This window comes from Myzus persicae, unplaced genomic scaffold (genome assembly GCF_001856785.1).
Source record: "Myzus persicae strain clone G006 unplaced genomic scaffold, MPER_G0061.0, whole genome shotgun sequence".
In the NCBI taxonomy this organism is placed as follows: domain Eukaryota; kingdom Metazoa; phylum Arthropoda; class Insecta; order Hemiptera; family Aphididae; genus Myzus; species Myzus persicae.
In genome coordinates this window covers 86,552-113,554 of record NW_019102098.1, presented here as the reverse complement: position 1 = coordinate 113,554, position 27,003 = coordinate 86,552, and the positions used below count along the sequence as shown (strand labels likewise).

Below are 27,003 nucleotides of genomic sequence, written 5' to 3'. Positions count from 1 at the left end.
TAATTCCACGTACGCGGCACGTATATAGTTGGTAAAGTATGCAACAAATTTCAAAATTATTTATCTCCAGTCCGATGAAACGCAAAGGCCGTTTCCCGTGTCAGTTTCCGGTATCATTCAACTTGTCTAAATTATTCACAGGCTCTTTGTAGAAATATCAACGATTTGATATGCGTCTGGGGCAGTTAATTATAATTTATAATTGATTGTTTTTGAGTTAAGAAAATCCAAGAAAATCATAGATCGCGTAGGTAATATACCAGCCGACAACAATATAATTGGATAAAGTGCACATTTTTGGCGGTGAAAAAGATAAAAATACCCCGATTATAGTCATAACAGTACTTTTTTTGCATGTTACAGTTTGATTTGAATAAAAATAAACTCTATACTTTAATAGAGTATTAGAGATCGAGATATGAGCAAGTCTTTTGTTGCTTCATATATCAATTTTAAAGAAATTAATTAATGATTCACAATTTTATATTTAGTATATAATATCAATTAAACTAAGCGTAACAGTGATATTTTAAAATAAAATTATCAAGTAGTAATTAAATATTATAAATTAAAAACATTATGAAAAAGATTATTTTAATGTAAAAAATAATTGATCTATCCTGGTTGCATTTTTACAATAATAATATGTTTATTTCCGGCTGGTCCAAATGTGCATTGCCCGTTATATGTAATAATGCATTTCGGCGACTGATTAATAACAATGGTTAGGTATATATATTCACCCGCGGCACAATATAATTTCACATTTTAGTATATTATCGTAAATAGGGGGATTTTTTTTTAACTCAGTCAATAAACGTGTCTACACCACATCCCTACCGAAAAAAAATCAACTCAACTACCGAACAGACGCTGATTTATAAACACAAATAAAAACACCCTCCCCCTACACGATCCTAACCAAAAACGTTATTAATATATATTATATATTACGGGCTTTTATATTATACGTTCTTATATAATAGGTTAATAGGAGCATCACATGCATGTATATAAACGTTCCTACTATTTGCTTATAAATATGTATGTTTTTCCCTCTTCCTTCCGATGTATAATATAGTACGAGAAGATGATAACAATAATAATTTAACCGTACTATACCGGCTAATGGACCGAATATTATTGTGTTTTATATTGTGTGATCATTTTTATAATGTATACCCGTATTATATAATATTATGGAGTTCGAGTGTTTGCCACCCACAACCGTGAACCGTGTAATGGAGCTCTTTTTTCTTTTTTTTTCTTTTTGAACGACTTGAGACTCGTGTACTTGCAATATTAATCAAGAAAGTCGACAATCGAGTAAAAAAATAATGACGCCACTGTGGCTTTACTAAAAAAATTAAAAAGAAAAAAAGTCAAATTGTTTGAAAAAAAAAAAAATATTTACCCACTTCCAAATTCCCAAACAATCCATAAACATTCAACAGTGTCCAAACATAGATTATAGGTTTATATTTGTATTACAATTTAAAATTCAAAATCAAAACCCTTATTTAGACTTATTTCTTGATAAAATTATATTAATTGTATTAATACAACCATAATATAGCGTTAATCCTCCCAATTACGAGGTATAAAATTGTATTACAGACTACAGACTACAGTTTAAGCCCACTATTAAACCGGGTTTACATTTGTCTATACGCCCGTTTGTTAATTTATTTTGTTGACGATTTGCTTACTTTACTGCGTTTGGCCCCGGGCTCTAAATATTTAATATCTGGTATCATATAACTATATAAGATATTAAGATATAGTTTGTGCCAAACGTGACGATGGATTGATTTTCATCATGAGTCTACAATTGTTAATAGCTAGAAACAAAAAAAAATCACACTTTACGAGCAGTCCAACACCCAGTTGTTATACTATGAATAATTTAATACAATTATTATATTCCAAATGATTTATGTGTTAAATATTAAATAATATAAGTTACGAGTGTAACATAACCAAACATTTATGTTACCTCAAAAATTCAATATTTTTTTTCAAAATTATTCATTACTTACTAAAATGGTAATCTGTTATAATATAATATTATAACCGGCTGAGTGCCTGAGTGTGGGCAAAAAACGATAGTTAAGTAAACAGTATTTACTTGGAAAACGCATTTTGACCGACATAATTGGGCCGAGTATATTATGTGAAACGCGTTTTATGAGATCACACTGAGAATATAGAATTTAGGTATACCTAAAACTTTATCGCGTGGGTGTGCAGGTGTGTGGGTGTGATGTGAGATAATGTGTAGTTATGCTAGAGAGAATATAATATTTTGTTTTAATTTCGTAACGAGAACGTGCTCCGGTTTTGTCCAGCAGGCCGAATCACATTTTTATGCATTCCGCGCCTTTCTTCGATTTTTCGGCGGCCCCACCCTCCGCCGACCCATACTGGTCTCGCTCGTTGATATAATACATTTTAACCGTTGATTGTCGACGTCGACCGCGTGCCAAGATCTAATAATATAACGTAATTAGATTTTCCATTATTCTGTACTGTTATATAATTACGTGTATTTTCGTTACACACACGAAATGTATAACATACATGTTATAATATTAAAATAATATATTGAAACGAACGACGCCGTTGTCTCGCCCCAGAGACAATGATGATGATCATCATAATAACAACAACAACAACAACAAAATAATAATAGATTGTCATTAATCGTTGATTGTGGTTTAACCAACTATAGTACCGTCAGCGAAACTAGGCGAGTGATTTTAGGCTTTTAGCGCTCCCAGTGGCGTTTTTTCATTAAGGCTTTCTACACTATTATATAGCCCTACCGAAAAAACGACACTGAGGGCGCTAAAATCACCCGCCTAGTTTCGCTCCCTTTACTATAGTCTACGGAATTTAAATACAATTCACGTATTTCCTTTGGTGAAACGGATAGAAGTGTAACTTTAAAATCCCATCGTTCGTTCAACATATACTAATCAAAGTCGTTTTTGGAGGCTTCAAACTTGCCGGCTTTGTCACGTAAATCGCAGGTCATTCAGGCGTGCGGTTGACGCGTGTGCGACGAGCTTGTGACAATATGTTCATATTATTTTGCTCTTTCAGGAATCTGAAATTCCTGCCAATTATATTTGTTTTCGACCAAACGTTTCTCGTCCAATTCAATTACGATTGATGCGCGCTAACACGTCGAATCTAGCTCCTTTGATGTTCGTTTTCCGTTCACAGGCTGCATATCCATCTGATCGACACACATTTTCAATGTTATAAATTCGGAAGACAACACCCCTTTAATGTACATAGTATGACAATGTTTGCAAACATTTTTAAATTTTTACTCTCATAACGAGTCTTAAAATTGTAGTATAGTAACTGCAGCATCATATACAACTTTAATATGGTAATACATATACGTATACAAATACTTGTGTCTTGTGGGCTGTGACCTATACTGGTATTACTTATTTATATGTATAATAATGTATGCACGGTTGGAATGGTTAACATGTTTCATAAATTGTTCTTATATAATTATTATAAATATTAAATATAATATTATAATATATTCGAACAAAACGCATGTGTTTAATTTCCTGCGCTAATAAAATCACGGTCTTCTTTGAAGTTATAATATGACGGTAGGTACTCTGAAACATTACGCCAAGTTGAACTCGAAACTCGACTTCAAAGTATTTAAGTGCTATTAACAAAAACAACATTAATATTTAATAGTGCATAATAAACTCTAAATATTATTAAGACAATAATATAATTATTGCAGTTTCTCTGTAAAATGGATAGGAACTAGGAACAAGGAAATCACTGAGCTAGAATAATTCTGATTTAAATGAGCAATTACTTATCGATTTAAAAAAAAAAATCATTGTGTATTTAACTATATAAATAGGTAGGCACCTAAAAGTAATACGATGCACTTATTTACTATAGCCAAATTTATAGAAAAAAGAAAAAATACTACACAGTTAACTATGTGTACAAGTACTAAGTGGGTACTGTATATAAAAATGATTTGTACGAAGAATAATATTATAATGAAAGTCATTATATTTTCATTGTTTTATAAAGTAGTGTTTTGTATGAAACAATTAAATTAGTTGCATACATAATTAATTATTATATAATTTATTATGGTAATAAATGATTTAATAATTTAGTATTCATTATTCCTCTAATAAGGTAGGTAGGTTATTTTCGATAATTATATAAGACGTTGGAATACTCATATTATAACTATATATCACTTGATATAAAACTTTTCTTACACTCAGCCACCTAGGTAATATAAAAAGTCTTCTGAACACTAATATATACTATCTGTACAAAGTGGTGGTTTCCACTGATTTATATATATTCAACTCGTGCAAAAATCCTGTAATATTCATGTGCAATTATGAATACATGAAGTATAATATTAAAATATTTCGTACAGTGTATAATTCAAACTGTTCAGACGAAAATAACTTGTTGAAAGTATTCAAATTGAAACTTTATATACTTCATCCTACATTTGTACATTATAATTTATATGTAGATATACCTGTAACACTCCCGGATAGCGATGTACGTTTTATTATATTTATATAAATTATTATTTTGATTCTGTACGACTGTACGTAATTTCCTCATATAATATTATAAAAGTTTATTTTTATTTTTTTATTTTATTACTTGAAGTTCCCTGACATTGTCATCTAAACTTATATCGAACAAAATTACATATTTTTGGTAATATATATAAGTCAGTAATTTTGATAATATTAGATACAGTATTAAAGTGCTTAACAATGTACTGTATTTTAATTATGATTTTAATAATAAAATAATGCTACTAAGTAAGTTTTAATTTATTTGCAATTAAGAAGATGAAAAAATTATAATAAAAGTACATGTGGGCGTTTACGCTTGAGTCGGCGTACAGAAGGTGGGTCACTTAGTCTGTAGAATTTTGCTCTGCTAGCAGAATTTATGTGGTTGAAGAAGTTGATTGCTAATTTTTTATGTACTCATTTATTGTTTATTTTTATTTAATATTTACATTTTCCGTAACAATATTAGATTATCATATTTTGTACTCTTCTAATATAATGTTGGTTAATAAGATAGAAAAAGGTTGAACATTTAAATGTCGTAGTTCGTACTAGGTTAATGCAGTAATACGAATACCAACGAACGCATCTGCCTTCAACAATAATTATTAATTATTATCACCGTCGAAATAACCAAAATAAACAATCATACTATATTATCGTTGTCATGTAAATCATTTTAAACACGAAAATATAACAAGACCCGGCATAATATATCAAAAACAAATACCACAAAATTCAGAAAATTTACTGCTTTTAATCAAAATTAAATACATAAATATAAGACATAAATAACAAGATGAACATCGATGAGTGCAAGTACAACGGAGCAGACAGTCAGTGCATCGACCAGATAACCAGCTTGCTGTATAAGATAAAGGACCCGGTGCATCTGTCCAACGTGCACGATTGGGTGATGAAATTGACGACGGGCGAGCCGAACAGCCGCAAGACGGACTACTTGCGATTACTCGAGTACGCGTTGAAAAGCGACGATGGCCAAGGCCTCCGAGAACCGTTCACCAGCCCTCCACTAGACGGACTGCTGGCCAACCCGAATGGCAGGTCGTCGTCCCCAGTCCACTCGGTTGCCGTGCGTGTCGGTGGTGATAAGAGGACTGCGGCCGGCGGCAGTTGCTGCAGGGTCGACACATTGGACATCAGTCCGTCCTCAACGGCTGAAGACGAGCCGCCTGCTATCTCCGCCGCCTTGGCCGACTTGCTGTGCAGGACCGACAGCAATACGACGTCTGTGCAGAAGTTCCTGGCGGACACGGGCCCGTTGACGTGCGATGGCGCTGCGCTGATGACCCGCGTGGCCAGCGAGTGGCTGAACAAATTTAGCAAGACGGCTGGGGCTGTGTTCGACGAACGGACGCAAAAGTTGTGCGACGCGCTGGCCAAGGAACAAGTTGCCCTGTTGCTCCGGTACCGGACCAACGCGCAACGCATGCTCACCCGTGCACAGATACTCCAGGATCACGTGCGCGAGCTTATGCCTACATTTCAGTACGACCAGTTCTTGATCCGGCCCGACGAGCATGTGGCCAAGGTGTTGCGGGAGAAAAAAAATGGTGGAACCGGCGAGGCCGGACCGGAATCGGATACGGCGCAGGCAACGGACGTGGATGCCGAGGATCATGCGATGCAACAGAAGAAGTTGATGTGCGCGCTCCAGTGGTTGCGGGCTGAAGTGGAGAGAGCCGACTGCGAGAACATATCGCTCGTCGAACGGTACGACGCCGTGGTGGCGGCCATCGTTATGGCCAGCAATAAAAAGATCGCCAACGAGTGCCGAGCCAAAGCTCGAAAACTCGAAGTACAAACCGAACTGAGCGAGGTCCGAAAAAAGTCGGCAAAGCAAGAGGAGTTGATTGACTGCTACATTGGAAAAATGAGTCTGTAAAAGTGGTTAATTCGGGAGACACTTATTATAGGTGCGTAAGTATCGCTTTTACTGACTCATTTTTCCAATGCGCATAAACGGCTCTGACTAACCACTGAACTAAGCACATCAACTGTTCATAAATTCTGTTGCATCTCGGTGTTGTCGTCATCCTCGTCCAATGCCCCATATCCGGTTCCGTCGTGGCCGATCATTTTCGCCCGCAACACCTTATTGTCACGTGCTCGTTGGGCCAGTACAAAGTCTCGTCGTACTGAAATGTCGGCATCGGCTCATATCAGGTCCTTGGATATTTGTACGAGGGTGAGCATGTGCTGTACGCTCTTCCGCTAATGAAACAATGGTACAAACTGTTCTTCGACCCGGTCGTCGCATAGCTTTTGAGTCCGTTCGTCGTTGTGCCCCATCACGTTCATCCAGCTATTTATGTCAATATAACTTATTATGTATTATAACAATAAAATAATTATTAAAAATAAAATTTCAACTATTATTTTTCAATAACAAATCTACACATGACGTAAAGCTATGTTAAACACATTAACGGAATGTCGAAAAAATAGAGGAATATCGTTAATATACAGATTAGCACATTTTTTTACTATTCACTCTACAGTAAATAAATGTTCAAAAATGTTTTCTCCGCAGGTATTTATACAAAAATACGCGTAGACGTTTTGTTACTCTATTTTAATCTCTTAGATGGGAGGGTGTATGGTTGCGTAAAAAAGTGTATTTTGAACTATATACAATTTGCATACAAATATGTTAGCACGTCAGAATGATTACCTTGTCAGTGATCTTGTATAATTCAGAAAATTATAAAATAAACATACATCACGAACTTACAATATTATACCTAACTGAAATTTGCAACGGTTTTTATTATTACTTTTGATAAATAAAATGCCCGTCAAGACAAAATATTACAATTCATTAGAACATACAAAATTAACTGAATTTTATGTCGTAAACCATAACGTAGCAATAATATTATGACGTACGCATGCCGTATATATATATATATATATATTGTGTTTTTTTATTGATATAATATTATGTTTTCCATTCATATCCATACCCCATCGGTACGAAATACGCAAATATATTGTATTTGTGCATTGTGTGTGTGTGCGTGTGTGTACTGGTCCGCACACAACTAAATGTATATAATGTCTATTGTTATTTGTTTGGTGTTTTGCCTTTTGCTGGGTTAATGCATATGTTTCTTTTCCGGAACACTAAAATAATACACGAATCATACAGGCGGAATATTTGTATTCAACTTATTATTTATTAGTATATACAGTACAATAATATGGTCTAAAGTATATAGTTTAGGTAGGTAGGTAGCTGGTACATAATATTATAATATTCGTTCGCGTCCGCCCCAGTCGTCAAAACGATAATAATTGCAGTCTACCGGTTAGCGTGGAACGTATCATTTCGTCGTACTCGCGGGAGTCTATTATACATTTTATATTATATTATGCACAGACGGCGCGTTTATGTACCTATATATAGGTGTACGCCCACGACAGTCGGGATACCGCGAATACGCACTGAATCGTTTGTATGTTATATACAATATAATACTTGTTATAATGCCATCGGTCCGAGAGTAAGGATGCAAATTATGACCTTTGAACTGTGCAGTATGCTTATTATAATATGTAACACAGTACAACCGTCGGTAGGGGGTGGAGGGTTGTTTGTCGTGAGCCACCGGCGTCTACGGTTTTAGAAAATATGACCTGCGTAATAATAATATGTAGATGACAGCTGCTATAGATATAGGTATATATATATATACTATTTATACATTACAGAGTGTCGCAACATATAATATAGTCTGGATATAGTTGCTGACATTATTACGTCCTCTTACAGTCGTATGATTCGGATTTTCTTAGACAGGATATTTTAATCGAGTTCTCGATTATATTTTATCGAGTGTCACGAGCGCTCCTAGCCCTTACAAATAGGTCGGTACAGCGGTATCATCGTCCACAGTCCTTACTAACAATCCAATTTATAAATCAGTATAATATATAATTGTTTGATTGTTGATTAACAATTGACTGATCCGTGCATATCAAAATACTAGAAAACATTTCTAAAATATTATATATATAAAAATAATATACAACAATGATATAACAAAATGTGTCATCGGAGACCTAAAAATGCAGTAAATACTAAAAGTTTGACTGGTCACAAACTCACAACTGACAAGACCGCATTATTAAAATAAGCATTAAAAAGTTTTTTCCACTCTGTGAACAAACGCCTGGACAACCCAACCTACCTCCCAAGGTTGTCCCATATATATATATTATATATATATATTATATATATGCATATTGCATACATATAGGATTTACAGCAAACCAACGCGTATATAAATTATGTACAAGACGATTGTGTTTATCTAAAATATTCATTTTCTCTCGTCGCTCACTATTTCATACCCGCGTTGAGAGTTGCGACTCAAAACAATAGGTAAACATTACTCTACAGGGCTTCGCGGGTATTAAAGTTATTTACTTGGTTTTCAATCGAATGTCACGTTTCAAATTATTCCGTTCTATATTATAGTCTCGAGCAACACTTGGTAATATTTTATTATCCCCACCTAGCCGTGCACCGTGTACACAATTTTAAAATTAGCAAACCATACGCGAGAATAATGAGCAAAGGAGACTGTAGTATTAGGAGCATTACAACATCCTGGTTACTACATAAAATACATAAATAGTAAATACGTTCCTAATTATTTATTACCTGTCTCAAGATAAATAAAATCAATGTCAAGCATTTCTACCAAACCAAATTCAATGTATGTAATCGAAATTCGAATTAATTTTTTAAACTGTACATACATTTAAATCCCACGTAATAATACACAGTGAGCATGGTTGTCATTTTAGTAGTTCGGTGCTAAATTAATTCAAAGCATAAAAACATTTAAAGATCAATCTACATAGTGTTATTTGATATAAATATATTTTATCTAGCAGTGAACGTCAAACAGTATTGTCAAATAACATAACAATAATTAGGTAATGTAAATACCACCTATGTACAAAATCGAATATCAAAACTAATTATTTTAAATCAACTGATTGTAAAGAGAGTCGAGTCAGGCGGATAATAGTTCCGTACGTATTTATTGTAATATTAAACTATCTAAACAGACTGAGGAGTATAATTTATATAGGTATTTGTGCACACTGCACCAATTAGAAGTTTTTTTCGATTTCAACTGTATAGATACTAAATCAGGCAGAGATGTAGGTTTATTTGAATAATAGAATATTCATTTAAAATAGCTCCATAGAATTTCGTTTTAATTAATTATTGTCCGTATCCCCCATACTTTTCAATATCCATATAAGAATACAATTATAAATGTTAATTTTTACTTTTTCGTTAGAATCTATAAAAGGTTCGTTTTAGTCATTATTTTTTAATTTTACAAACGTATCCTAAAATTGTAATTGATCAGCATGCGATACATTAGCAAATTATTGACTATTTTCAAATATGTACGTTGTTGTTCGTATATAATGTGAAATTTATGGATTAGTTTTCAAATGTATGGAACAACAATTTGCACATTAGAGCCAAAAAAAGAAATGAAGTCCTGAGGAAATGGTGCAAATATCTTAAAATCCGTGGTATTCTTAGTGGGTAAAAAATAAAAATATAAAAGTGTCATCTATGTGTAAAAAGTTAATTATATAATATATAATATATAAAACCGAATAGGGGTATTTCACTGAGTTTGACGCCGTAGTATGATTGCGTGGAATGGTCGGATATAAAATTTATGTGACACATAAAAAGAGGATTATTTGTAGGTACTAAATCTTGTTGGTCACTACTATCACATCGAATATATTGGACATTCGTATATAAACCTTTCACCACAAGATCTGCCACCCAAACTTTAATATTATTTCGATTTATTGACGTAAAAAAAAAAAATATTATACTTTCATATTATGTTGGTGATCGGAGATTACTTTTGCAGTCCTGTTAGCACCGAAAATAGTTTCGGTGACAATCAATGGTTTAAACATATATCATATTAGTGTGTGAATACGATTTTATTATTTACTTAACCTACTGGCATGTGGGGTCTTGATGTAATTTATAATCGGCCCTTCAAAAATCTACGTACAGAGGATACAGGTATATATTATTATAAGTAGGTACATAACCATAACTAACTGCAGCCCGTACTCGAATCAACCCTATTCGCGTGACAAACATGCTGTGATTGATTTTACAAACGCAAAACTGATGATCCGGAAGTATCATTAGTATTGGGTTTTCGTGAATATATTATTTTTGACAAAAGATTTGGCTTAGCGATACCGGTTTCTTTTCAGTTTGCGGTAACATAAAAACGAATCGTCACCGTTGCCTCGCAATGTTTAAGCCATCTTAAATTATTGTTGTGTATAATAGAATGCGATTTCTTTTTCTATATACGAGAAAAAAATTACCGTTGCGCTTACGTACCGAGAACTTTTGTTAAATGGAATGTAATGTATTATTTCGTCAATCGGCTTGGTAAGTTGTTATAATATTTTTAACATTTTCAATCACACAACAAAAAGATGATCATACCCTACTAGACAGCAGAGAGTTGTATATTTACATATTTATGTACAAAAAGGCCAATACAATTACATCGAATTGTTAAGTAGGATACGTCATACGTCAAATTCGATTGACAAAAAAACGTTAGTATTACATACACTGACTAGTGAGTATGTTATCCACACTTTTATTATTGTTATATATTGTAAAAACAGACGAGTGGTTACTTCTTTTGAAATTATATACATCATACTTTATACCAGGGGTCTTCAACCCTTTTATGCAGAGGCTAGAGGGCCACGTATTATTTTTTAATAATCTTGCGGGCCGCATTCGTAGTATAAAGTATAAACATGTATTTTATAGAAAAATTCAGTTTTATTATTACCATTTTTATGATAACATTTTAAATTACAAATTATCAATTTATCCTATGGCATATTTCCGATGGCGATGGCTTAGCCGTTATAATTTTATCGAAATAGAAAATGTACATGCTAAATTTCAAATGTGATCGAGGGCCGCATATTATGACCCGGATGGCCGCGGGTGGAAGACCCTTGCTGGATAGTATACCCATAACAATCGCACAAATATTGCTCACCCACTTAATGTGTCCATGGCTGGACACACCAATACATAGCGCCGGGGACCCCCGGCACGAGTGTCGCGAATCCCTAGGGGAGATAGTTTAAGAACCGCCGTTATGTCTCTATACCGTGTGCATCAATGGCTTTCAACGGCTGGAATATTATCGAGAAATCACTGCAAGCATACGCGGTTTTGCTGTACAATATAATATTACATATTGTGTCATGTATTATCATATTCGTATTATGTTTGATATATCGCATAATAATATAATATTGTACCTACAATAATAATAATAATAATATGGTCTGCACGGCCAATTCGTCGGTACCGACCACGGGGTTATATTAATACCGTAAAACATTGTAGTCGGTTCCCCTCTTCTGAAAATCTGTGCACGACGCGCGTTGCATTCGTATTGTGCGGGACCTGCCGCTGCGTCCGCCCGGGATTGACAGTGCGAACACGTTGTTCGGTGCATGCGGATGATGCGCGCGCGCATAACACACACGCCGCGTCGGTACCATTAACCGTACAATTTACAAACTGTTATTTTTCTAATCATTTTTCTCGTAACATTGCTATTTACTATTACTACGACAGTGTACCCGTGCTCCTCGCCGTGTTTAATGTTGTGTTGTATTCGATTAAAATGCTCTAAGATGTAGTAGGTCGTGAGCGAACCGTCCCGACACTATAGTGTGAATAATATAATAATATCGTAGCGGGCGAGACCGATGTGACGTTTTGGATTTTTCATCAACTCGGTTGCGTCAAATTCGGTTCGATGAAATTTTCTACCGGCGGCCGCAAGGACTCGTACTCCCTGGACAGACACAGGTACGTTCGATATGATTGCACAGCCCTAGCACAATATTTATGGCAGCAAACTGGGTGGATCTTTCCAGGAAGAATACATGTGTACTCGTCGACGTACATGTATAATATTTTATATCTCACTCTTGTCTGTTGTCTCAATTACACATAATATAATTTAATTACAACATGCGTTTTACATTACGCGACAGTGCCGGCACTTTTCGCCCTTCCGTTATAACTGAACGCAGAACGCTTACCTTCCACACGTAATATAATTTATATTTTTTCAACCGACTCAAAAGACATTTTAGTGTTGTAATAAGTATTATTATTTTTTTATACTTTCTTCGGGGAAGGCAAATAATGCGTGTTAAAATAGTTGTGTTGCAACGAAAACTTGTCTCTATTTATAGAACTTCATTTTCTTTTATTATTCAAAATCTATGGTTTTATTTTCGTATAATATTATACGACGTGCTTACGTGCCAATTTATAATATAACGTGTAATCTTATCAAGTTCCAAGGCTGCAAAATTAAATAAATATTTTGAAATGTATTAATTTTAAAACTAAGGTTAGGTATCCTAGTGTTTAAAATAAATTAATGCTAAAGTTAATGCTTATGTTAAACAGTATAATATGCACAATTTAAAAACTGTCGAAGGAAATTTATTTATCATAAATCTGTGATGGTACATCTTACATTCATACGTGAAATTATAAATACTTGTAATAGATAACCAATGACGCATACTAGTACTAAAATTTTAAAATATGCAAAATGTAATCTTACGTTTGACTTTCAATTAATAAAATAAATGTTCAACAATATGTCTAAAATATTGAAAAAAATATGAACTATATAGACTAACTTAGATATAAGAAAAACCCAACTTTTTATCAAAAAAACAGAGTGGTTTAAAAAAAAACAATAGCACAATCGAAAATTTCATCATTCTCATCAAAATTAATTACGAAGTAAACCAGTCTTTTAAAAATTAACAAATAATAAAGCTAATCAACCTAGACATTTTTAAAGTACATATAAATTAAAATCTTAAAAACATGATTCATGTTAATTATTATATAAAAGGAGCATTTTGTTCAATATCATAATTTATTAATAAATGATTTACTTATGTATAATACTATAATGTATTAAAGTATCATATTTATCTAAATTCTTATTATTTATCTATATTAACTTTTATCCTTGTTTTAATACAATATAATTAATTGCATTATTTGCATTAAATATTGTGAAAATGTATAAATAAGAGTTTAATGTTGTATTTAAATATGATTTTAAGTTTAATACTATTATTTAAATACTAATAGTTCAATCTTGTAGCAAAAGTTAAATATGATTTGAATTAATTATTCAATTAATTTCAATATATAATTTTGCAATTGGTAATTTGAATTTGTAATATTATTTAGATATTTGCATAACCTGCATACGTTGGATTATGTTTTACTTTACTTTAAGTTATTCACTTGTTTATATTCTTATACGAATACAAAAACAATAGACAAATATATTATTTTGCATACATTTTTAGGTAACAGTTTTACTTCAATTTATTTACTAAACTTGTCTCAAAACTTTTTGTTCATGACAATTTATCATAGTGTGATATGTACCGTGACGTTTTAGACTCCCATTATGTATAATATACATTATATATAATATTCTCATTCGACTTCGTAATCATTTTTCTCCCAGAAACGTTGGCTTTTTTAATGTTTTGAATTTATCTTGGCGTTTTATGTATAAGTAGTAGTACTCGAACAATTCTGTCAAAACTTCAACAACCAACTTTGTTCACCGTGTACACCGTACACTTAGCACTAAATGTCTATATAAGGTATATAAATCTCCTGGTTTTGTGGTTTTTTTTTTCTTCAAAAAATGACATTTTAATAATAATTGCTATTATGGTGGAAAAAACAACGACGCGTGAGAAAGGTTCCAAGAAAAAGCTTCGTCGAGTGACTGTAGTGAGTCGGCCAAGCCGTTAAACAGAGTCGTTAAAGAATAAAACCAACCCGTCCAAATCGCTTGTGTAAACGAACGATAAAAATAACTTCGATTTACGCTTATTTTGCTTAGCGGCACATATTATTATAATAATAAAATAAAATAACACGAATATACGAAAGTATACAAACGTAAACATTTGTATAATATATTATTATTACCTATAGATTGATATTATTAGGCGACAAAAATATATTATACATTTACACGCGTACGCCGAGGTTAACCTAACATTACTTAGTACTCTTATTATACTGGTACATAAACATATACTTTTTATATTATACACCTCGGCGCTTGCACAATCACAGCGTGCACTTATTACTTACAGGACTATTTATTATATAACGTCGGATGTAGTGATTTCGACGGGATTTGCGTTTGTGCGAAACGTCATCGGAGCCTATAACCATAATGTATTGTAACCGGACCTCGGATCATTAAGGTCTAATTACACCGAGGCGCGGTAGAGTAAAAAACATTACCGCATTCTTATATGTATAAAAATTAAAAATAAACTTACCTATGGCACAGCATCAATTATTGTACTTACCCGATAAAGTATATTTGCACATTACTTACTTAGCAACACGAAAGCGACGTACTATTGTCAAATGTCAAGTGCGTGGATGTTAAAAAACCCTTTTTAAACGAAAAAAAGATAATTAAAAATATTACATTTTACCACGCGTGTTAGGCTGAGACTTTTGTTCATCTCTCCGACCGACTTCACATCAGGCGGAAAAATATTATTATTATTCATTTTATGTAGATCGATTAAACGCCGTTCACCCACGTCCGTAACGCGAACGACCGCCAAGGAAAAGGGTTATGGAAAAAAACTATTTAAAAAAAAATCAACCCTCCTCAGTGGTATATTATTTATGGTATGATCGTACTCGTGATTGTGTCTGGTTGATTGACGTATGCGGTTCAGCGCAATAATATAATAAATATTTTTTTCCATGTTATATTTATATATAAATTACATACGAATACGATATCATATTATGATATATAAAATAATCGTTCCGAAATCGCGGTGGAGTATGAAATTCGACCGGTTGCTCTCAGCTGTTCCATAATAATAATATATAGTAATAGTGATTATGATTTATAATAATATGATATATATCATTATCTGATTTAACCGGTGCGCCGTGATATAATAATTACGTTACACTCGGTGCGGCGCTCGCGGATGACGTCACAATAATCATTTCGCCCGCTTCGTACCCTTTATGTGAGGGGTATACATATATATTATATGGGCAGAGGGGTGGAGGTGATGACGCTAATCGCCTTTACATACCTTCCCTTATTTGAATATAAATATTATAATATATATCACGCCCGAGCTAAACTGGTATTCGCGCGTTGTGCAAACGTACAACAGGTGTGTGGCGTATACTGTGCACAATATTCACCGCCACACGCGCTTAAATAAATTATAAATGATATGCATTTGAAATAAAACATCTCCCGTCCGATTACAAAATAATATAATAACGATAATTGATAACTTATTATACACGTACTCCTTTCGCCTTTTCTCCGCCTCGTTATGATGTATGATATTATTACGTACACGTCATCGCACTATCATCGTATTTCCGTGACGGTTGTATACGAAGTAGCTGGTAGTGTAATATGGACATAATATAATAATAATTGGCACAAATATTATATCATTTTGTACGCTTCGTGTACATTTTATGTCTATGTATATTTATAAGTAATAGAAAAATACACATTATAAATTATTACGTATATTTTTCTAAGAAGATTGACTGAGTTCTCTCAAACGCTTCTCGGCAATACGCCATGCCTCACCATGCTAATAATGAAATATTACATCCGAATCGTGCTTATGTATATTTTATCGCCAGTATATATTTTAATATAGATTTTATAAACGCAAATAGAATTAATATACTGAATCAGAAATCTACACCATTATTATGCACGCGCGGGAAAGCATTTAACGAATCACTATTCAATGATCTCGGTAAAAATTATTATAATACTAAAAATTTGCGCCCAGTGTAATCCGCGACGATGGTGACAACCGTCGATTTCCGATAGCCTTCTTCGTTTCCTGTGGATACCCTGCGCTTAATAACACTACTATTAGAATGTTATGATTATTATTATACCTATATATTATACTTGGTTTTCGGGGAAGTACATCCTTACTCATTTTTTCTTTCTTCCACCACCACATCATACTCGAGTTTATAATTTATATATATATAATATATATTATATTGTTTGGATGAGCGGTGAGGGTGATGGCCACCTGTCATGTTCCGGTTTAAAATATCAATTTCCCGTAATTAATATTCCGTATTCGTTCCCTCTTTGCGTCCGCCCCGCTCTCTTTATCACTTTCCCTAGCTCCTGCCCTTCCGTCGCGCTAACGAATAGTCGTGGGAAGTACCCGCGTCACCCCAAGTCACGTCGTGTGTCACGCGAAGCTGATGTTGCTGCTGAAACGACTGCCATGACCGCATTAACGCGAAGTTTAATTTTTGAGACATAAACAATCAATTTTCGGACGACAACGATGATGATAATAATATAATAATTGTCTGTGAAATAATGATGACGTGTTCAGTTGACAGTTAGGACGGTATACAGGACGAACACCGCATTAAGAGATCAGACCGGTGACGGAAAAAGTGGGACATTTGAAAAATTTAAATACAATATATTACAACTAATTTAAAGTTTTGTCTATTATTTATAATAGTACAAACCTTGTTATTATTTTGTAGTTTTCACGATTTCTTGGCGTCTTATGAGTTATTTCGAGATGTTTTTTTCCTGCGACTCCGAAAACCAAAAGACCGACAAAATTAAATTATTCACAAATTCGTGGCTGAATACACGAGTCTAAAATAAAAGAAGATAATTACAATAAAATTAGGCAGCCAAAATCAAAATGCACGTGAACGGTGAACGGCTGGAATGAAACGTTACTCGTATTCCTCGGGTACACCGGAGGTAATAATATCGCTGTTGTTGGTAATAATATTACGAGCTGCAGCTAACCTATAGTGCCTCGGCAGTCGACCGTAAAGGTGTACTACGAAGACGGTATAAAATATGTATAATATTATTACACGTTTTTACCATCTCATAATAATTATCATTATTTATTGTCGTCGTTATTGTTATATTTAAACATTTCTGGCGCGCACGCGCTGGACCGACTCCGTCCAATAAGAAGCGGTTGCGGTTGCCACGCTCAACATGCGTCCGGGCTCGGCTAATCCCTCCGGCTCCGGATGTCCGTATTGGTGACGGGTTCACGCCAAGTAATCTTCGTCGTCTCGAAACAATAAAACCTTATTACGGTCTGCACACACGTGTGTGTGTGTGTGTGTGTGTGTGTGTGTGTGCGTGTGTGTATATGTGTGTGTCTGTGCGCAGTTTAAGTATAAGGTATATTATATTATATAGTACTATATTATTATTTTCATTATATACCTACGTCGGCGGCGGTTGGCGCAGCGGGGGAGTTACAAATTACTATTATTTTAATGCAACGGATAAATCCGTTTTTTATGTACTTATTAGTGTATTCCCGCTGCGATGATGATAACAACATTACGCCTTGGCGCTCGCCGCTACGATGGCGGTTACGAACGACTAAAAATATAAAGCCATCGGATACCTACGGATCAGAGCCGGACACCGGCCCGGGTGACACGTGCGACGCCTCGTCGGGACATAATAATATAATAACATCATCATGGTCAGAGTTGACATAAATTATTATTACGTGCCTACACCTAAACATTTAATGCCATAACAATACACAGCGCTACATTTTTATGCAGTGCAAACCGTATTAAAACACTGTACGTGGTCACGTGGACGGCTTGATTATATATTTATATGGACAAGCCCGCACATCACACGCGAGGCTGTCAATGCGTCGGATCTGTCGGGCGGTTTACACAAATTGTATTTTACGATTTCGTTTTACAAGGACGTTTCGAAAATCCCAATCACCGAATATATATAACATTTTCGGCCGGTTTTCCTCTTTTTTTTTTTTTTTTTCATTTATACTCTGTTCGCTTTCCCGACGTTTCCTACACGGCTACATGCACCTCCGGTGTACGACGTGACGTCGGAAACATCATCTATGTGTGTAGAATATAGGCAATAGCTAACGGTTACCAAGCGCGCCGCGAGCATGAAACGTCCAGTCGTTTGCGTGGCACGGCGTATATCTAGAGATCCTTCAAAAACACACATCCACAAACAACACTATACATAACAATAATATAGATTTGATGATGATAATAATAATGTTTTATATACTGCATGTGTATACTGCGCGCGTCTGCTGCGGTGGTGAAATTCTTCCGATATTCCGAATCAAGTTCCCCCGGCAATAATATCGATCGTTCGTCGGGGAGCCGTATTATAATATTATTGTGTATCAGTAAGTTATACCTATGTCGCGTATCATAGTTCTGAGTGCGTCGAACCCGCGAACAATGGACGCACCGGCACTCTGCCGTGGCGGTACAAGACCTCAGCACAGAATATATCCTCTCTTCACGCGTGCGAGCATTGTGTATACGTATTATACATCATACACTATATATTATAATAGTCTATACGCACCGATCACACTGGTCTATTATATATGTATGTGCGAACGGTAGTTTTTAATTAATCAATCTGACTTATCGTCGTCGCTAATAATTAGCCTCGGGACCGATGACACCTATGGTTGAAATCGCAGCCGCACGATTTACACATACGCAGGAGATAGACGTTGAAGATGCGCGGCGGCTGCAATCGTCCATCGACTGAAAAAAAAATATGCAATTAACCATCTCGAGTTCGAAAGCCGACCTCGGCCAAAAGGTCAAACTCGACAAAGATAATGTATGTATTTTTTTTTTTTCAAAATATGCTGCACATCGTATTACATATACTGATAAACACCTATAGGTAGGCACGTATATTTACCGAATGGGTACGAAACGTTTTGATTTTTAATGCATGGTTTCTATTGTCCTAGTCCGGTGTTAGTTCCATGTACATATTATTATTATTATTATTATTATTATTGTTCGAACCTGAAATTTGATACTTTTTTTGTGATCCTAACTGAAACCTTTGCAATGAAATTCGATCTTAGTTTTCCATTTGCGAATTAAACTGTGAGTCGCTATATGGGTATAGTGATTAATTTTTATTGTAAAGTATAATGTAGCCGATTGATTTATATTTTTATTTCGACTCAAAATGATTTATGTCGGAGAAAAATACTAAACTAATAATTTACAACTTTGTATTATTTATGAATTATCTATATGGTCTCACTATATATTCTTTCGAGGAGATTTAGTAGGTACCGGCCTTGTTTGTCATGTTGCGTCTCAGGTTTGAGTGGGCGTCATGTTTTATAGGTACATATTATAAAAAATAATGCAAAAATCTTAATAAGTATATATGTTATACACTACACTGCAGTTGTTATACTCTTGCTAGTACCTATGCGTATTGTAGTGATTGGGAAAAAAAACCATCGCAATCGCTCAACTAAAAAGAGTTGAAAATCAAATTACTCTGACATGATGGATGAATACGTTAAAAGTTTAAATTAGCCAATTCATTTGGTCGAACGATAATTATGAAAAAACATACTAATTTAACGTTGTTCGCAATGTACAATAGGTATAGGATGGTATAGGTATAGGAATAGTTATAATCTGCAGCCGTAAACACATTATAATATTATATAGCAGTGACTCGATATGGTGTAATTCACAAAAATACTAGCTATACAATTCAATTCAAACAGTCGACTGTGACTTTATCGTAAATGTACGGAAAAAAAATAATGCATTTTCTGCAGACGAACGATGACTACGTAGGCGTTAATACTTAATACGCTAAGCAGCTGTAATGGTGATGGCCTGGGCATCTGCAGGCAACAATAAAATATATCGGGCACAGTCGGTTTAATTATTATTTACGATCGGTCTAGGCACGTTCGCATATTACATATATGAGAAACATTGCATGTCAGTGGCGTATGTGTATGCTGCTGCAGCGGCGGTCGTGCGGTCAATTGCTAAACTCCTTCGACGATAAAAAATAATTAGTTATACGTATATAATATCTATAATGTACCCGTAAGACGCGTATAAGCACGCTGCTATACGCATTTACCGAAGTAAAATCGACCATGACGATATTGTGTTTAATAATGTGAATATCGAGTGGTTTATATACGTCGTTGTTCTCGATATTTATTATATTGTGCATTTATACATATAGGTGCGTGCGTGTATACATCATGTATATATGACATATTTATTGTATACCATACATAATATATACACACGTTATATTTATATACATATATAATATATATATAGGTGGTATACGTGCGGTCCTCGCGTCTTTAATAGTCCTAAACCGATTTTCGTTTAACCTCGAATGCCTTTTGTGCGGTATTTTAAGGACGCCTGTGCGCCGACCGGGTTCTCAAGGAAAACTCTGACCAATTGTGTGCGGTTTCCACGGGAGGATGCATTGTGTATCTCGTTTGTGGGACGTGTCTGCCTCTGACAGAAGCAAACGAGCGTGTGTCCTTCATGTGAGTTTTCGGGTTCACCGAGCACTGCGGTGAAAATCGCTCAAGCCACCGTTGTCCGTTTGTCAGACTCGCCCTTTGCTCTCAGACAGTTTTTTTTGTTAATAAGGTCGACAGATTGAGCAATGTACATTATGTTCTCGGAAAGGCATACTCTATCCGCATGGAGGTAAAAATGGGACCGAGAAAACACCCACGTGGGCGAATTAATAAATAATAATGCATGATACCGCATCGTGCTGTTGTTATTTCATAAGTTATTGTACACAGCTATAACTGAAAGAGTTACATTAGCTCGTGAAATGTGTACACCTATATATGCCATAACGATATATGTGTTATTCGAATTAATTATTATCTACGTTGTGGTGGGCAGGAACATGACAAAATATTCTAATGTTTTGCTGCAATATCCCCGCGACAAATAGATCTATGTATTATAATAGTCTATGGCTGTACGGTATTTATCTTATTACACGTTTTTTAATATGTCCTTAATGGTAATGACATCATAAGACATGAATTGCCTACTTCCTCTTTACACACTCACACTATCTCTTTCGTTTTCGATCATGTAATATATCTACACGATATAGGTACGTAATAATATTATGAAGTGAAACGCGAAACGTCTTCAATGCCTGACATTTTATGATCTAATACGTCTTCTGATCATATTGTATTGATATATTACATTGCGTTATTTGTATGACTATAATATTCAAGATAAATATATTCTGAAGGAAAAGGTCGTTTTACCTGAAAGTTCTTACGTGACAGGTAAGGGTAACGAATCATTTCTTTTATAAATAGCCATGAGGTCTGATAGTATATGGTACTTGGTACACTTTTGAGTTTTGACTACCTAATAGAAAAATGTATTACATGTATTCTATCATGTATAAAGAGTAGAGACTTTGAGTGTTCCACGAAGATGTGACATATTATTTCATTCGACAATAATATTATTACCAAATGTTCGTAATAATATACTACCTGTTCAACATCATAATATATTATTAATTGATGGGTATGATATACTTTTCATACTCCATTTATACTTTTTTTTCGTCTATCGAGTGTCTAATATTTTCATGAATTGTTACCACAACTCACAAGTTTATAAATATACTTATTAGTTATTACTTATTATACATATGAATATTAAATTGTAAACTACATCGTTTGCAGGTCGTACAGTAATTCCGTAACATTATACGCACGCGATGTTTAGATCCCGGTGATAAGCAGTCACATACAATACACAAATTATGTGTGTTTAAATAGGGTAAACCCGCATGGAACATAATGAATTAAACGGACTATTATTAAACGATACCACAGTTCATTATATTTATAATATTATTACGACGATGGATCGTGCTTTTATATTTATTTAAACACGTCAAACAATTGATGAGTGTTTAATCGATTAAACACGGTGTACGAAAATCTCCCACGATATCTATACTCGTACCCATACTTGTGTATTAGTGTATTATTATATTCAAAATACTGTAAAATACACGTGTTATTATATCCGGTATCTCTCAATACTGAAAATATAGTAGTTATATATATGTGTGTATAGAGTGTATATGCGATAGAAGAAGCACGCGTCGTGGGAAAATTTGATCTTATTTATTTTTTCGTTTGAAGATTAAAAAAATATAGAATAAAAAACACCGTATGTGTGTTTGTTTAAAATTACGTTGTTTACAGTTTTTCTTATTCATTTTTTTTTTTATTTAAGTGCCAAGAATACACAGATACACCTATATATATATACGTAAAATATGGTTTATATGTGTATATGGAATAAATGAATTGAAACACTGAGAACATGTTGTCTTTGCACGCTCGGACATGGTTTCCTAATGGAACACCTTTGTTGTAGGTCAACCTACAATACGCAACACAATGCAATTTATGTACCTACGGGTTTTTTCTCTCTTTTTTTATTTTATTTTCATTTTGTCTCTTGTTTTCGAATGTGATCGAGGAACGACTAGTATTTTCGCATCGTTACATTGCGCAATGTGCATAATGTAGTATAGGTAGTTAATATATAATGAGTGAATAGCATACGTTCGTTCTTTCTGGAATTAGTGTAAGATGATGTTCAGATAAAATATCTACGCGTGGTTCGCAGACTAATAAATAACACCTAGTGGCATGGAGTTGTTTTCGTACAAGCCAAAAATTATGGAGATACTTTGCGATTTTTGTCGGAACGATGTATAATATTTCAAAACAAAAGTTTAGCCATAAATAATATCCAAATATGGGTTGTATTCGGCCAACAGCCGTTTCGAGGATATTTTATTTCCATTTTCTTTAACATTTTATGGTACTGAGACAGCTCGACCTAGGAATTAAGGCGTGTTATTGAATAGGTATTCAGATGTTTTGATAGCCTTCGTACCTATATCGCAGCATGTCCATACATATATCGCAGCCGAATTCGTTTTTGTAACCTTCATATAGTATTTTATACTACCAATAGATACCATGTATAAGTGTAATATATATATACCATATTATTACCCCTTCATTGTTATGGCTGTCATATTCCAACAAAAATCCCATATATAAACCGATACCTAGCTAATGCGTTTCAAAATGTGTGCGTGGGACGAAATAATGAATAATGGTTTTTATGACGTGATAAGATAAACATGTATGTATTTAATAAAATAAATTATATATATATAAATATTTGATACTCAAATTGAGTTTTCTAAATAACATAATGTCTCCCCCATCCTGGTGATGCATTAATTTTTTACACTCTGGATAAAAAAAATGGTTTCAAGCATATCATGGGAATTATGTAGTTGAACCGTTTTATTTTTCGTAAATCCTAATTAGTAAACCATACATCGTGGCATCGTGCTAGAATAATTATAATATAGAGATTGAAATTAAATCGTATGATAATATAATATAATGATAATATATATATTATATGCGTCTTGATTTATTTACCTTTTGTATTGACATTACTTTTAATTATTTTACAGGCGGCAGCAATCTGATGGACAACTTTATTGTCAGCACGTTAGGACCTGTGCCACCACTGGACATCATAAGGCCAAAGTAAGTAATTTATCTAAAATAAATATATCAAGTTAGATACTAAGATACCTATATAATATGGCATTATGATATAACGGAAAAAAATTTTTTTTTAATATTCCTAAATGGCTAAATGATGGATAGTTCCAGTAAAGATTGCTTTCATAGTGTTAATTAAACTTCACCTCCACAATGGCAGAGCTAATTTAATTAATAAACAATACATTTGTCATTCAATTTGTACTTAGTATACCCAGGTACAATATACACTTAATAATAACGACATTATTTCGTTATTTAATTTATTAGTGATACAACAATAATTTGTTTTGCTTTTTATGCGCATTTTTGCATAATTCAGTTATCCGAGATTTGAATATTATAATGAAACTTTTTATTCTTTTGTTTTCGTGTTGTAATAATTTATCCTGGCCCTTGGGTAGTTTTAAATGAACTCTAGTTCTTATATAAATAAATATATATGTATATTATATATACGTACAACAAATGTCACCTCGATGTTTAATAAATTTTGTCTCGGTTACGCGTTAGGGATTAAATAGCATTTTATTTTTTTTGCGTAACAGTAGTGTTTATAAAACTCCATAAACCAACAACCTAATCTAGCCTCGGTAGATTGTTTTATATAGGAATGGGGAAAGTACATTACATTAGCCATCAGGTATTAAAAATACAAAACAAAAATACTATCGATCTCTGACCTTATAATATACACATTTGTGGAAGTAGAAATGCAGGTATAACTGAAAAAATTGAATAAAACAAAATGATCGACGTTTAATCACATTGTGTATAGTAGATATTGACTAAAAGCTAGGAATTATATTTGATTTTATGCGCGTTTAAAAATAAAAACAAATTACTTTGTCGAACGTTTTGTTTTTACACATTTATTACACCGTGTGCAGTCTACAAATATGTATAATGTATATACTGTATGTCCATATATTATTACATTAGTATGTTAAGAACAAATCCAAATTCGTTGGCCTATAGACACATAAACAAATATAACATAAAACTTTGCTTAGACTTGCCTATATTATAGTTTTTGGATCACAGTAATCACAATCAACTACGTAGTTTGACTACTAATGTTCAAAAATAATAATTGTTATGATTAAGTATAAAAACAGGATCTGATCAAATATAATATGTTTTTCATGTCTGATTATACGAAAACTAGCCAAGCAGCTGGAGTAAAAACTTAAAATATTACCTACTGCAAATTACAAAAAAAACTGAAGTGCTTTTTACCCCAGCATCAAACAATCACTGTACAAAGCCAAGTTTGAAAAAAAGATTTCTACTTGAAGCGCAAACGTAATCCTTAAGTACTCAGTGAAGCTGTAAAAACTATATGAACACGATGAAAAAGATTCACTAAACATAGGGAAACAAATTCTTGGACAGATTAAAAAAATGAGAACGACGACCTTTTAAAATAACGGATTGGGAATATGATCTGGAGAATTGAAAAAAAAAAACGAGAAAATTGTTACTCATGAAACTTGAGGGACAAACATTAAAGGTAGACGGGACGGCAAGTGACTACACATTAATATTGTGCACGTTTTATTAAATGGTTAGATTGAACAGTGAACAATTCCTTCTATCCAGCGCCATAGTTTTTCAAATCAACACTACCTCTGAGATGACATAATTTCATATTATTATATTTAATTTGTATAGTCAATTGAATTTGTTTTATTTAATAATTATAAATTATTCTCCGTGCATAGAAATCTTCGGTAAAAAATTACGTAGTTCGCAAACAGCGCCTATAGTAATGACTTAAGACTTTAAGAGATTGTTTATTATTCGATATTATAGAATATAATATCACTATAAACCTCAATCGTTACGAAATTACTTAGCCTCAGAGTTTCGTATTGAGGGGATGTTTGCATATTATCCAGTTTGCTGATTTCGTTTGTAAATACAACATAATAATAGTACTAAAGGCTTGTATAATACGATGACATGATAACGCACGCCTTGTAACGATATTATTAAATCGTCGGTGATCACAATAATAATATTATGATACATAATAATAATATATATAATGTAGGATCCAAGCCTTCGGGATTGTCGAAGCCGCTGTCCGGCGATCGGCCTCACCGCCACGCCTTAGTCGTAGTCGTCCACCGAGAGACCCATTAGCGGACTATGCGGTAATGGCGACACCGGGCCGGATCGTATTTTATAATATTAAATATATATATATATATATATATATAAACCAACATTTATGTACACAATATGTATATCACACCACAGTGAAACATAAACCCGTTTGCTTATCTGAGTGGTGTATACGTATATTACATAGATGGGTGCGTATATAATATACTAACGTGGAGTAAATTGTGTGCGCCGGTCTTGTTGTACAACGGTCGTTTGTCGCGCTCTCGCCAATGGATTTATGCGACTAGATAAGTATCGACGAGAATATGGAGCTATATAACATCTATACGTGTGTAGCGACGGAAAAGTGAAAAAGAATACATAAAATAAAATAACATAATAATAAGCGCGTCCTGTGTGTGTGTATGTGTGTGTGTGTGTGTGTGTTGATATTCGATAATACGACTTTAAGTTAAAGCGGGAGATGGCGGCAAAACAGAGATGTCACCGTCCTGCGGTGTGTGTGTGTGTGTGTGTGTGTGTGTGTGTGTGTGTGTATAACTTTATA

The 27,003-nt window shown here is 33.9% G+C and overlaps 1 protein-coding gene across 3 annotated transcripts in view; it reads left to right on the top strand.

Annotated features, from left to right (window-relative positions):
* Window positions 1–27,003, top strand: part of LOC111031228 (rap1 GTPase-activating protein 1) — a 159,658-nt gene that overhangs the window by 69,599 nt on the left and 63,056 nt on the right. For 2 of the 3 annotated variants that reach the window (XM_022311088.1, XM_022311090.1), the window contains exon 2: window positions 24,230–24,305. In XM_022311088.1, coding sequence (XP_022166780.1) covers window positions 24,230–24,305 — 76 coding nt within the window. Of the gene's footprint in view, window positions 1–12,179; window positions 12,556–24,229; window positions 24,306–27,003 lie in introns of those variants that run through there. The other variant, XM_022311091.1, reaches the window with a different exon arrangement.